This window comes from Ambystoma mexicanum, chromosome 2q (assembly GCF_040938575.1).
Source record: "Ambystoma mexicanum isolate Mex_15411 chromosome 2q, UKY_AmexF1_1, whole genome shotgun sequence".
Taxonomy (NCBI): Eukaryota; Metazoa; Chordata; class Amphibia; order Caudata; family Ambystomatidae; genus Ambystoma; species Ambystoma mexicanum.
The window spans coordinates 1090352710-1090367801 of record NC_090924.1 but is presented as its reverse complement, the minus strand read 5'-3'; the positions used below and the strand labels follow the sequence as shown (position 1 = coordinate 1090367801).

The window sequence follows — 15092 nt, the reverse complement described above, 5'->3', positions numbered from 1 at the left end:
TTTGACTTGAGATGGCTCTGCATGGAGGTGGTCCCGTAGGAATACAGTCCCGGTTTTCCGTGACTGAGTACAACCTTGCACTCAGTGCAATGAACCTTGTCTACCTGAGCCTTTGGTACACCCCCTATGGTGGTAAACAGGTGACATACCCAGGACTCACGACGGGAGCTGGAGAGAGGGACTTCCTGTACCTCATCTCCATCTTGATCCTCCTCTGTATCTCCATGCCTGTTCCTGTCTCCAGGCCCTCCGGATGGTGGTGGTGGTTGGGGAGCTGAAGTGGCAATAACAGATGCCATTCTGGTCGCCAATACATTTTCTGCAAAGATCTACACAGAAAACCAACAGCTGCTCTCTCCTGGACAGCCAGATTGAGAATGAGGGTGGGTCTCTTCAGGGGGGCTGTCTAGGGATGTTGTGACTGTCAGCGGACTATCAAGCCACAAATAGGGCTTAAAAAGTTATTAAAAATTGCCAGATCAACTAAGACATGCTCTAGGAGCTCTCCAAGGGTAATGTTTCAGGTTGAAACACCCCAGATTGACCAGAAATGCAGTTTTAAACTGTCTGGGGTTACGGACACCGTCCGCTAACACTTCTGTCATGCCGCGTCGGTGCGGTCACATGATGACATCCGATGACACAACGGCTGTCCAACAGACACCTATTGGGTGGGAGACGATGTGCGCATGCATGCCATTGTCTGCTGGATAGGGGCAGAGTCCCCGAACTAATTAAAAGTGCACAGTGTGCAAGCAGACATGTCCGGACAGGCACGGTATCCGGGGCCCCAGTGAGATGAGGTGCGCATGTGCACCAGTGTTCGCAGGACAGTGGCAGTGTCTCCAAACTAATTAAAAGTGTGCCATATGAGAGCAGACATGTGCAGACAGGCGCAGTGTCCGGAACCACTGGGAGACAAGGAGCGCATGTGCGCCAGTGTTCGCAGGACAAGCGCGTGGTCCATGGACTAATTGAAAGTGCATAATGGGAATACGGACATGTCAGGACAGTGTTAGTATCCAGGATCACCTCCATTTCGATTACGGACATCCTGTAGAGTTGCGCACTCCGCGGAACCATAATTGGGCTTTTTTAAAAAAAAAAAAACAGGCAGCAAAACTGACACACACATATTTACTGAAAAAAACATACATTCAATTCAATTAACAAAGAGCTGGGGAATCGGAATGGGAAACATAAATGGGTTTGGAATAATTGGGATTTTCAATACAATGCTCATGATGGGAGGAAGGGAGTGTGGTGTCATCATAGCATCTTTCATTTACATTCAGGGAATTTGATGGGGATAATTGGTTGGGAAAAGGTGAACCGGTGCAGGTACAAGTAGGGCAGTGATGGCGAACATTTTCCTTGACATAATGTTTGACAAATGGAGCAACTGCATGAAATGATTATTCAGTTCATCCATTGTTGATGATAACTTGATTAGTTCATTATGTACATTTGGAGTTAGGGGCTCTCTGTGTAAATCTTCAGGTTCTCTCATATCGAATTGGGCCCTGGTTTCCTCATCACCGCCATGTACTGTTAAAACGAAAAGCATATTATAGTGACACTTGAACAAATTACATTACTTTTTTGTTTAAAAAAATGTATTGTATACCATTACAGCTGTTTTCTTCAGTCATTTCGTCTTTCAGGAAATATTCCAGTGTGCTTGCCATTTCTGTTAAAACAAAACAATAGTGCTATTTCTTATAAGTTATGTATACATAACAAATGGTAATAATAGAGGAAGAAACTTACTATTTCCTAAGAGCTTCTTCCGAAATAATTGCCAGGTGTTGCTCTGTCTGTAAGCAGAGTTGTACCGAGGTGATACCTCGAGGTGTAGAGCTAAGCTTTTTGCTTGGTGCATTCCATTATATTGTGCACTAATTGAAAACATAGTTGTAGTTTTTGAAGTACAGATTTCCTATAAATATTTATTTTTGGATGTAGTACATATATATATATTGTTGTTTTATGTATATGTCTTTGTAGGTTGAAGGATATAGCATTGTAAGATAACCCCTGTGCTTTTTGGCAGTGTGAATGCTGTCCGAAGTCCGCTGACATTCGCGTGGTCCTCGGACTCTGTGGCTATCACTTTGGAGGCAGGGGAGGCAGTATGATGTATGGGACATGTAGAAAATTATGGGTATTCTTGTAAAAACCCATGATATTCAGTGAAAGATCTTTGTTAAAGGGGCGTTATTGTTAAATTGCACTAATAAAAACCTATCAAATTCAGTGAAAAAACGTTGTTAAAGGCACGTTATTGTTACAAGTAAAACAAAAAAAAAACAGAAAATCACCAGTAATGGTAAGGTAAGCAACCATAACTTGCACCACCACTGTACATTGCTAAGACTAACACCCAGGACATCAAAGCCCCTGAGTCCCGCCAGTCCCGACATTAGCTTAGCCCCTGATCTTTTCCAGACCTAGCAACACCCCGGGTTTGCAGTGTCTGTCTTGTTGGTTGTCTAACGAAAGGAGGAGTGTATATCCTGCTTCCCCACCTCCTGGATAGATCCATCCTGTGTGGCTGTGATGTCATGGAATGCACAGCATATGCTGATGCTGCAGCCTGGAATGTTATGCCTTGAGTTTGGTTCCGCCCAAGGACAGTTAGAGAGAGTTGGAGAGAGAGACATGAAGCCTGGGTGGTGGGAGCCAGTGGCCTCTCCCTGTAATACTTAAGATCCTGCCTACCATCTCCTGTACCTGATGTAACCTGTATGCATGCAATCCAATAAAGTAACTTAAGGACTCACCATGCTGTCACAAGAACTTTCATTACAATGCTGATCCTCAGGGATTTACATTTCTGGTGTGAAGGTTGGTCAGACTCCCACACAAAACATCTGCTAAAATCCATGTCAGACTTACAAGTAGTTCCTATAGTCCAACAGCACACCCATATTAACGGTCATACACTGGATCAAATGTTTACTTCTGTGTTCAAGTGAAGAGAAATGCTCCCAAGTAATGAGGATGGATAATTTCTGTATGTCCTTTTCATGCACCAAAATAGTAAAAATGGTTGCTGGTGTAGTGACCAGCAAAACCTGTATTGTGAAATCTTGAAAACCTTTATCTAAAGATAATATAAAGGCAGCATTTACATCAATGGTGATTACTATCAAAGAGAACCCTGAAATAATCGAAACTAAGTTAAATAGTCAGGTACTTACAGTTTTATACACAGTGCCTCTGTTATATAGTGTATAGTGTAAATCTGCCCCTCCCAATGTTGCTCAACAGAAATGGTTTACTCCAGAATATTAACACCCATAGTCACTGTGACGAATCCTTGGATGTCGTCACTTCTACCCGAGGGGGAGCCCCATCCGATGAGGCCAGAGAGGTGAGGCCACTACCCTATAGTCCCCCTGGGGGTGGTACTCAGGTAGTGGATCGCATTGGGAAAGACTCTGCCTCTAGGGACAAAGACGAATATCTAAGGGAGACTTAGTATAATACCCCTCACTCAACACCCTAGACACCTCCCTAGTATGTAAACCCCAGTCATATACCCAACCAACCCATGTACCTATGTAGATCTATAGATTTGACTTGCACTGAGATGAGGAAGAAGATGGACGTCCCAAGGGAGAGTGATGATAGAAGTATTGGGGCGAGGAGGAGGACAGAGGAAGAAAGATTGAAATGCCAAAGTCATTGAAAAGGGACTTAAAGCAGAATACCAACCAGCCAATATAAAAATAGAAAAAGGACTACATGAAGGGAGCACAACAACCAGCAGGAGAGGCAGTCCAGCCAGGGAGGTTCAACAAGAGGACGTCAAAAAAGCTGCGAGCAACCCGCTCCACAAGTCCAGAAGCTGGAGATCAATCATTGGTCCGGTGGCATGGGAAACACTCCAGAGCAGAGATAGGAGCTGGAAGGCAGAGGCATAACTCGAAGCGGGTGGACCGAATGGTCACAGAAGAACACAGTGACTGCCAGCAACATCCTGCAGCAGAGCTGCGCAGGAGTGCTCCGGACAGAAAGAGACAGCGCAAATCAAGACCCACAGACCTGTCAAGAACCGTCGAAAAGCTCCAGAGAAAGAGATAACGGAAAAATGAGAGTCCAGGTGTTACAGCAATAGTGAAAGAAGCGAGAGTGTGCCTTAGGAATCATCTTCCTCGGCACAGTAGTTGGTCACATACCACTTCTGAAGATAACTATTATAGAGAGTGCCTCAGGAGTCATCCTCCTCTGCACTGTGGTTGGTTACAAGAAGACAGTAAGAGAAAGCATATTGCAAGTCCGTTTTCTCGTGTCAGTACCTGGCAGGAGAGTGAACCAGGTCTGCCAAAACCAAGTCACACAGAAGTACGGGTCTGGGACCCACATCCACAAGGAAAGGAGATTGAGAACCATTCCCCGCATCATAGTGCTTGGCAGGAGAGTATACCAAGTACTCCTGGGAGAAGAAGAGAAACTTGGGTCTGGGACCCTCATCACAAATGGATCTTTGCTTTATGAGAAAGGCCAGGGTAAGGGAGTAATTTCCCCTGGTGTTGTGAACTTTGCTGAGAAAGGCCAGGGGAAGGGAGTCATTTCTCCTGGTGCTGTGAACTGCACATGAACTGTAAAGTAGAGCCTGAGAAAGACCAGGTGAGAGAAGTCATTCCCCCTGGTGTTTTGAACTGTAAAACAAAACCTGAGAAAGGCCAGGGGAAGGGAGTCATTCCTCCGGGTGTTGTGAACTGTGAAATAGAGTCTAAGAAAGACCAGGGGAAGGGAGACATTCCCCCTGGTGTTGTGAACTGGGAAAGCAAAGCCGAAGAATGCCAGGAGAAGGGAGTCATTCTCCTGTCAATTGAACCTGCAAGGAGGATCAAACCAGTGATCCAGGGGAAGGGAGTCATTCCCCCTGGGATACAAAGTATTGAACTTTCTGATGCATAGTGTTAGAGGACCTGCAACCCTTTTGTTTGTTTGTGAGGCACTTTAACTAGGGGAAGGGAGAACTTTGCCACTAAGTCCAGGAGGAGGGAGTCATTGTTTAATTTAGTTATAAGTGTAAGAGACAGAGAGACATTTTGACACAGGTAGACACTATAAGTTACCAAGACATCCTGACAGATCCATTAGCACTTAAGTTGAGGCAGGGAAACCCCTCATAGATACAGGGAGAGGTAGGTTTTCTCTTTATTTTCATTTAAAATGAAAGTCTATACCGATCAATATGCCACCTGTTTTTCAGTCTCCTCCTTCTGCACCCTTATATCACTTATTGAGAAACCTAGCAGGGAAATGCAGGATGGACTATAATCTAAATACCAAAATTATGCAGATAATGACATACTTATATCCCTTACCCCCATTGGTTTTATGAATAAACTCTCTGCTTTCAGTGAGGGGTGTAAGGAAAATGGGATTACCATCACCATGGCCAAGAGTAAGGGCATAGTTTTCTACCCCTTCACAAAAACCCACAAAGCCTATGGCTACAGATTGATGGTTGTAGTATTGAACAGGTAATTGGAAGGACCAGACCGATAAACTCTGTATGCAGGTACCATTACTCCCGACAGGTCTCAACGGCACCTGCCCGCAGAGTTGTAGTGTGGCGGGCCAGAAATGGGTGCCGTTACGATGCGACTGGCACCCATAATTCCAGACCGGCACACTCATAATGAGGCCCATAATCTCATCACAGTCCCTGGTGGACAATCTGGCAAATTTCTTTCTAGTTAAACGAAACGATGAAAGGCCACGCTTCTGCGAATTAAAAAAGAGAGCATTGTGTATGAAAAGGTACATGTAATGCACACTCCCCTAGTTGAAAGGAAAGGTCATGGTTTTGTCACCTTTCAGCCGCTAACTTTACCCGGTATAGATAGATCACTATATACTGCCAAATGTACAGGATAACTGTTGGATATCACTCCACTTAAGTATCCCAAAGAAACATACCCTTTTTTTAGTACAGACTTTGTCCATTCGTTTAACCCTGTGTTAGGTACTGGCAATGTACTTGATAGAAGGAAGAGAGCTGTGGTACGAACCGCTGTTAAAAATAATCTCTGGATGGAGCTTATTCTAGTCATTTCTGTCCTGTTTCCCAAAACTCTTTACTAGCAAAACAACTGAAACAGTGGTGGTAGAGCAAACTCAGAAATTTCAAGAATTAACAAACTTTCTTGATCCAGCACAGAAGGGCTTTACACCAGGTGGTAATACTGAATACATTACCACCGACCAACTAAAAATGGAGGTAGATAAGAGTTGTGTGGGAGCACGAATATTGCTAGATGTGTCTGCTAAATTTAACACCATCATCCATAAAATCCTCCTTTGGATTTTACTTGATGATGCTAAATTGGTTTACTTCATTCTCAAGCAGTAGACAGCTGAGTAGCCTTAGTTCAATATTTCTGCAATTATAAAATCTAAAACTGTGGGGTGCCCCAGGCATCGGCAATCTCCCCACTTTTGTTCAATCTATTTATCCAAACCCTTGCTTCCTTAATTCGAGGCGAGCGGTTTTACCACCTGTATTCTGCAAATGATACACAGCCCTTGGTAAAACTGTTGGGAAATGGGAAATGTTATGTTATGTTGTGTTAACGGTACTTATATAGCGCACTGTCACCAATGGAATTGGTCCCCAGGCGCTCTGGAGGATCTGTAAATGAGAAGGTGGCATGGGTTAGTAAGGTGGAGAGGGAGTAGGAAATAGAAATCTTACATCTCAAAAATGTAGAGAATGCCTCTCCTGGATTAAAGTATTGATGGATAACATCCTCTCGAAGATAAATCTGAGCAAAACAGAAATAATGGTGGTGAATGGTACCTTAAATCCCTCTGACTTCGGTCCCTGACCTTTGCCTGCTACTGTGATGATAAACCTGGGCATATTGATCAACTCAGATTATTCTTTAATCCCACTGATTTCTTCATTGCTTTTTTTATTTTAAAAAGTGCAAATAAGACCCTTCATATACCAAGTTATGGTGGTCAATTCCTTTATTTCCTCTATGCTGAACTTTTGTAACAGCATATATTTGGGCCTTCAATCAAAAGAAACGCCCCCCCTGCAAAAAAGTGCAGATGTGGCAGCTCGTCTCCTGCTGAAGGTGGTGAAAATGGATGAATATTTATCCAGGGATTACATCTCTGCATTGACTATAGATATGGTGCTTTTAAAATCTTTGGAACACAAAGCTATTCACTGTACTATTCAATTAATTCATACCAGTTGTTTTCGGTGATATCAAGCAGCAAGATCTCTACGCTCTGTGATGATTCCTGAGTTTAAACATCTAAAGCTAGTGGGAAATCCTTTGGGGTGCAAACAGCAGAGCCCTGGAATATATTGCCTATAAATCTGCGGGAGGAATCGAATTTGAAGACCTTTCTTTTCAGATGATTGTAGACCACTGCCCATCTTGCCTTATCTCACTAGCTTCTCTGTTAGCCCCAAGTTGCCCGTTGAGCGAGTTTTTGTACTTATTGAAAAACCCCATACATACAAAGAATATTTCTGCACTGGGGTTAGACTGCACATATGTCTGTCTCGGGTTCCTTCTAACATATATAAACCCTGAATGTTGACATCTGTTTATATTTTACATTTTACAGGAAGGTAAGTAAGTGGGCACCACCTGTTTAAATTCACTTTCAAACGGATCAAAAAAAGTTGAGGTTATAAATCATCTTCAAAAAATTCACAGGAGCTGGCTACGATGAGTCTGGAGACACCCTGACTCGTGGAACACAAAAATATACAGAAGACCAGGTAACAAACCTGGCCACACAGCCGCTCTCTGTTTAAGCCCTACCAAGGGCAGTGCAATTTGCAAAATTAGAGTCAACTAGTAAATGTTCACTGTATTTACAGAATGTAACTCATCCAAATAAATCTCTTAGTCGGGTCCAAAAGTAATATGCGTTTATCAAAAAGAAAATTCCAAGTTGGTCACTAATAAAATCTTATTGAGGCCGCGGCTAACTCATCCCATAATTGTTATAGACATAAAGTGCCAATGCATTTCGGAGCATACAGCTCCTTCATCAGGGCAGGTCCAATTTACACAAACTGTGGAACATTTATACCAAAAGTATCAAGTTTTGAAAAACCTAAACAAAATCGTGATTGTGATACAAAATATAACCATGGTTGTATGGTTGAACATTTACTAGTTGACTCTAATTTTGCAAATTGCACTGCCCTTGGTAGGGCTTGGTAGGGCTTAAACAGAGAGCGGCTATGTGGCCAGGTTTGTTACCTGGTCTTCTGTATATTTTTATATTTTACATTTTGCCATTTCCACCTGTGCAATATTATTACAGTGTCCTTCTTGTCTTCTTTGTAAAGGGAACACACTGTTATGGAGATGGTTAGCTATTGATGGGCTTCGTTCAGGTTATTCTTTTTAAAAAAAATCTTTTTATTAGTATGTCAACCGATAAATTACACAGCAGTACAATACAGAAATGAATAGCAAATCAAATAAACAATTCAAAACCATTTAACTAAATTGCATATCAATAAACAAACATCACAATCAAGTTACCCCCCTGACATACTAAGAAACCTTTTAATTTATTTCAACAATAAAAGAGCAAAATACAATAGTTGAAAAAACACCCAATATAAGACACACAAACAAACACCAACACTCCACAAACAACACCCGACCAACCCCCCGCCCCCCAAAAAAAAGCTATGAGACTGATCCTTCGGGTTTGGAAAACTAGGAAGAAGCCAAATGTTGAAGATTGGTTGGTAGAATTATGCACTTTATCGAACTTTGAGAAGCTTTTGTTTAAGGTAAAAGAAAAAAAAAGAGGTGTACAATCTATTTTGGGGACCGTTCAATACCTTATATGATTGAATTTGTGGGTTGCGGATAAATGTAAGGAGTGAGTAAATTATATATAATTAAAACAATAATTTTCGTTCAGGTTATTCTAATGTGTATAGTTTTATGTTTTGTTCATATCTATTTAATTGAACTGTCTGGACAGTGTTTAGTTTATTTTCCTACAGTTTTCAGTTTTCAGTTGTATTTCTTGTGTAACAGTGCACCACCACTATCACTTTTGCCAACTAGCTTTTTGTGTGGTCTTCTGCCAAAGAGAGAGAAACAGTAACTCAAAAGGAATCCATTGTTCTTTCTGTGTGTTGGACGACCACTCTTTCTCATGTGCTGAGAGCTATGATAAAGCACTTATCTACACCTCTACGATGCTTCTCACTGATTGTAGGCTTTCATAAATCTTCACAGTCGTTGTTGTGGAACTTTGGAGGGGACATATGTCCATATCACCAACCACAATCATGCGTGATGCCAATTGACCACGTGATTGGAATTGTCATTTAGCAGTCAAAGTTTTAAATGTTCATTGACAAACTTTTTACCGTTCAGTGTTTTATCAATGGCCTTGCTTGATCTTAGTGGAACAATATTCCCAGACCTGAGGATGAATGGAAGGATTTGGTTAACGAATTGATGCTTTATGTCTAGTGAAAATGTGCACACAAATTAAACTACCTTTAAGGAAACCACAAAACGTGGACATGTGAGTTCTACTTGTACAGCAAAGTTACAAAGGAAAGAATCTAATGGTCTTTAAAAGCTATTGCAGTGTTAGAATTTAGCAAATGTGTGCCCATTTTATATCACAGATTACCTTAAAATGAGCGTTTGAGTGTTTAACTGATGTTTTTTTCTCTACCTGTTCTAGCCCTGCAATTTTTATTCTGATAATTGTACTTGCATGCTGTGACAATGCACGTCGAAAAGTGCCTGGCAACTTCATTTTACTTGGATTGTTTGTGAGTATAAGTCTCTTTAAGGTCAATAAGTTGAATGCATTAAACTATCTGTGTTTCTTTTTAAAACATTATTTTAATTTTTTTAATAAATATGTAATATTAGTCCAATTCAAGAATAACGTGTCAAAAACTCCTTTACAATAGAGGGCATATATCATCATGTGTACATAAATCAGATCTCCATGCAGCATGCATCACGGTCAAGGATACATTGCATCAGTTCACAATCAGGAGGTTTACATAGCCTCACCAGTTTTAGTTTACAACATTATTGCCAAGATCAATCTGTTTCTGATTATACTGAAAACCGCATATTCTTTTTAGGGGCTCCCTATCTCAATTCCATACTCTGCCCCTGGCAACGACCCTAATATCTCCTACCATTGAAGTTGTGAGCTTGAGCAGCAATTCTCAATACGATTATGAGAATCGCGGCTCCAGCTCAGATGGCGTCCGCAGCAACGAGGAGGTGGTGAACTAGATTCAGCGAGCAGAACCGTGGTAGCACTGGCCTGGGAGCCTCCTTCTGCCCCTTGAGAGAACTGACGTGTGGAAGGTATTGCTACTCCGTACAGTGGTGGCATTGTTGATTTTGACCCAGCGAATGCCATTTTATCGGAGAAGCAATGGCTTTGTCCACGGGGCCTGCTGGTCAAATGGGTGGGGCTAACTTCCTGATGGTGCCCTTGTTATTGTTGTTTACAGTAAAAAATATGATGTGAATTAAAGATTCTTTACAGTAACAAATCTCATTTTTTCTTCACTCCTGATGTGCCATGGAATCTTTAATTACTTCTATACGAAAGTTCAGCTCTAACAACTGAATTACTTGAATGCTGGTATAATTTTAATTTCTTTTTTTATGCTTCTCCATGATGTTATGTGTTAGTGCACACCCTATATCTCCTTCAATCAGTGGGTGGCCATGTGTCTGTTTAGAGAAGCCCTCAAGGCGATTTCAATGTTGGGAGTACCACAAATTGCATTGATGAAGAAGATACTGCTGCTTAAGTGCTTTTACTTGTTTATGAATACCTCCTCCAATTAAAAGCTTGTTTTTTTACAACTTAAAAATCCATATTAATTTCCCTATTATGGGGTGAAGAAACAGCTTAGGTTTGTTGGGAAATTCAGACTTTACTGTAAAAAGTGGGGACGCTCAATGCCCCAGATTTTGAAACATATGCACTGTATGGTACATCATGCTATTTATTGGTGCTTACCACCCCCCATTGTAATTGGATGGAAAAAATTCTACCACAAACCTATTCTCTTGAGTCAGTGCCTCGATTGTCGTTACCCCATGCCTGGGGTACGGTTGCTACTAATGGGCCTGTCATAGATTACATCTTAATACGCACGTCCTCCATCTTAAACTGTGTCTCTTTTTTTCTATTAAATTGAGGGTTTATTGTTCCCAAATGATGGATGCACACTACGTGATTTGTGCAAGATGGAAATTGTTAAACTGGAATATTTCTTTGAAAATTATTGCTTTGTCACGCTGGCAAGATTTTGGGAAAAGGGCACTTCTTAATTCGCTAATATTTTACTCTACTTTCACAGGCGAAAGAGCTACCAAGTTCATCTCATTCCCCCTGAGGCAGCTACTAATACTGTCCTGCAATATATCGCAAACACGAATAATGCCTTAAGGGCTATCTTGTCATTATATAAAATAACAATGACTTGGTCTAATTATGGCATTGATGCATCTAAAATGCATTAGAAATCAGCCTTAAATATTACTATTGAGGACGAGCAATGGACTCAAATCTGTACTCATACCAAGAGAATATCGTTGAACCACAAACATAGAGCTCTACATTTCAAGTTCCTCCAACAAACATGAACTGCACATGCCAGGGTGAGGTAACAGTTGGGGAGAGAGCACAGAAGGTCCCAATATGCAGCAGCAGATCAACTCTCACTTCCACCCAACGTCTGCTGTGGTGTATGTCAGCCAGCCACAATTGCCCATTCTCAGTGCAGTTACTTCAGGGTGCAAAGCACATCAAGTGATAAGCGAATCAAAAACAGCGACCTACAGGATCAGTGCTAGCATGTCTGTCTACATAACCCGTTCAGGAGAATGGGTACTTCTGCTTGTCCATTATAAGTGCATACTTTTGACCCTTTTGTATCATTTGCATGTCCCAAATGAAAACATGATTCACTCTTTTTTATTCGTTTTTAAAGCCAAGAAAAGGAAAAAGGAGACAAAATATCCGGGGTCAATGACCACAGTTTAGAAGCCAACAGCAACAGAAAATCGATCAGTACAATAATCATTAATCAGATAAGCATTCAATCTAAGTAGCAGACAATTGTACCAGAAGTGCAAAAAGTCTTAACCATTTAATCTCTAACGGCCATTAGGCTACCCGCGCAAGCGTAAGCGTTTAATAGGTTCTGTGCCTTCTTTCGCGGGTAAGCGAACAACACAGGCTTGTGCCTACTTTCCTGGTGAACACTAGAGACAGGCTTTCCAGGCAGCGAGAAAGTCCAGGGGACCGGCACTCTCTGAACTTTAAACATGCCAGTGACGAGGATGAAGGCAGTGTTGGGCCTTAACAAGGGTAGTGACCTGACCATCACCACGTCTAGGGAGGATCCTTACATAACTATGCCATTACTAACCCCTCGTAGGAACAACAATTGTTTATCAGAGGTTCTGGCACTTAGTGCCAAACGCAGACTAAGGGCCTCATTACGACTCAGGCGGTAAGGGTTTTACGACGGCGTAAACAGCGCCGACTCTTACCGCCTGAGTACGAGGTCCCTTAGCGCCATGGCGGATTTAACACCTGCTTTTAGCAGGTGTTAAAATCCATGGCGCTAAGGGACCATGGAGTTAATTACGCCACCGTAATTTACGGTGGCGTAATTAACGCCTTCCCCACTCCCATTATGCCCTATGGGGCAAAAATGGGAATGGGGAAGGGTAAATGGGGATTGGGGACTTACCGCCCCGCCAAGGTCGGAATGGGGCAGTAAGTCCGCCAACCACCATGGCGTAAACGTAGTTTACGCCATGGTGGTAAAGTCACGGCCCAGGCGGTAACTTACCGCCTGGGTCGTAATGAGGCAAGAACAGCTTGCCTGTTGTAAACTCCTGCTTATTAGTAAGGAATCTCAGAATGATCTTCAGATCTACCAACTCCTTGGTAAGGATAATTCGGCCAACCCCCTGACACCATATGTTATACACCCGCAGTCAACTCCAGCCAACTCCCAAGATAATAAAGGAGTGTTCAATGGGGTGGAGGACAAGAATAAAGAAGTGGATCAACCTGAGGGTTATATTCTGATGGGAGCCCTTTCTGGGCTAGTTCAGTCAAAGAAAAGGGGGTCCGGCCAGTACAATGTACAGCGGCTAACTTGGACAAAGAGTTGGTGGAGTCCAACACCTCAGAGCCCTGGCGACTTCTCCAACAACAGTTTTTGCGGGACCTTGAGGCCTGCTTGAACATGAGGGACTTTCAGAGATGGGCGGCCTCGGTCACTTACAATATGCTCATCACACCCCTTCACAGTGCAAAGAGACCGAATCCTGCCGAAGTTAAGAGAACGGACAACTTTTCACAAACCTCCTCCTGTAAGAATGGTAATAGGGATGATCTTCATTTAGCTCGCATAGAGCACTGTGCTAGTGGGACACCCTCTCCAGGAAAGCATGTTACTCCGGCACCAGGTCGGGGGGCCCACGTCCCTCGAGAAGCCATCACGCCTCCCTTTAAGTCACTTACTTCGATGGATCGGCCACCCAGTAGTAACATTCGACAAAGAAAAGACAAAATGTACAACATTTTTGACCTGAGTATTAGGAACTTTGCCCTAGATTCCAGGAATTTTATAATTACTAATGTGGCCAGACCAAGCCAATTTGAATCTAGAGAAGCCCTGAAAAATAAGCTTTTGGCTTGGCTTAACTCTATAGTGGGCCCTAATCGCTAAGAACCCTGGACTTAAAAGTACTCCGAAGAACTCAGATTGATGAGTGGTGCCCCATGGATTGTCATGGGTTTTGGGGCCAGCAGTCTACCCGTGTATTTAAACAAATGTTTAATTTCACAACATGTGTGTGTATCTACCAACCTCAGAATTGTTCTGAATTAATAGTGAATGGTAGTAGTCTTTGTCAACAGCTGTGCTCTCACCCTAGCTCTGTTACATACATGTCCTGCTTTGTAGCACACCGCCTTAGTTCACCCTCAGAGGTTTGGCGTTGAGATACTTGCTGTTGTATGTGTGTTAAATGTTTTTGTTTTGTGCTTTGGTGGAGGGGTTAGTTGTATGATTTATGTCAAACACCCTGATGCCTGTGGGCTTTCAGCGCTCTATAAGCATACAAATAAATAAATAAATAAATAAACCATCTGACATCCATCTGCTCCAAATTATGGTATGTTTTTGGGGGCAGCCCCACCATCTCTACATATGCTCCTCCATAAGCATACAATTGTCCATACCTTGTTCCCACATGGAAAGTGGGGGAAAGCCGGTGAGGGAGCCCCAGTTTATTGCAATATTGCGTTTTGCTATAATTAAGACTTTCGAAAGAAGAAGTTTTTCATACTTTGAAAAATGTGTGTCCCCCCAGATACTCAACAAGAAACATTTTGTATCAGCTGGCACCTGTTGGTCAAGCGTAGACGACAACCATCTTGACACAGAGCACCAGAACCTTTGCACCATCGGGCAGTACCGGAACATGTGATAAAAAGTGCCATAAGAAGCACAGCATCATAAGCAATGTGGGGGTGTTGCTCTGCCGCATTTGAATAGGAAATCACACGTGTAATAGCCCCATGTAGGATTTTCAGTTGGATCAGTCTAAGAGGAGCTGGGATGGCTATTTCCCGAGGGGACAATAAGGCCTCCTGCCAATACTGACCCACATCGAGTTCCCATTTCTGTTTGGGTCTTGCGAGGGCATGGGGCTTGGAATTAAGAATAACTTAGTATAATACCAAAATGGCTCTTTTGGGAATTAAAGAGTTGTTAATATTGGCTTCAAGCAGAGATTGCATTGGGAGGTCATACTGATCCTGAGACTGTGCTGACATTGCATGTTTAAATCTCAGATAGGGAAAATGGTTTATAGCCAGCAACCCAAAACTCTGAGCGAGAGTCACAAACTGTTGCAGTTGCCCTCCAAGGACAAAGTCTCCCAGCAATGGAATGTTTCTACCCACCCATCTCCCTGCGAAGTCCAGTTTGTGGATTTCCTTGAGATCGCTGTTATTCCAGAGAGGGGTCCTCAGTAGCACCCCCCTCAACC

General features: G+C 42.5%; 1 protein-coding gene across 2 annotated transcripts in view; it reads left to right on the top strand.

Moving 5' to 3' along the window:
* Positions 1-15092, top strand: part of LOC138569960 (protein lifeguard 1-like) — a 969207-nt gene that overhangs the window by 662270 nt on the left and 291845 nt on the right. For both annotated transcript variants that reach the window (XM_069648440.1, XM_069648439.1), the window contains one exon: positions 9718-9808. In XM_069648440.1, the coding sequence (XP_069504541.1) occupies positions 9718-9808 (91 nt within the window). The remainder of the gene's footprint in view (positions 1-9717; positions 9809-15092) is intronic.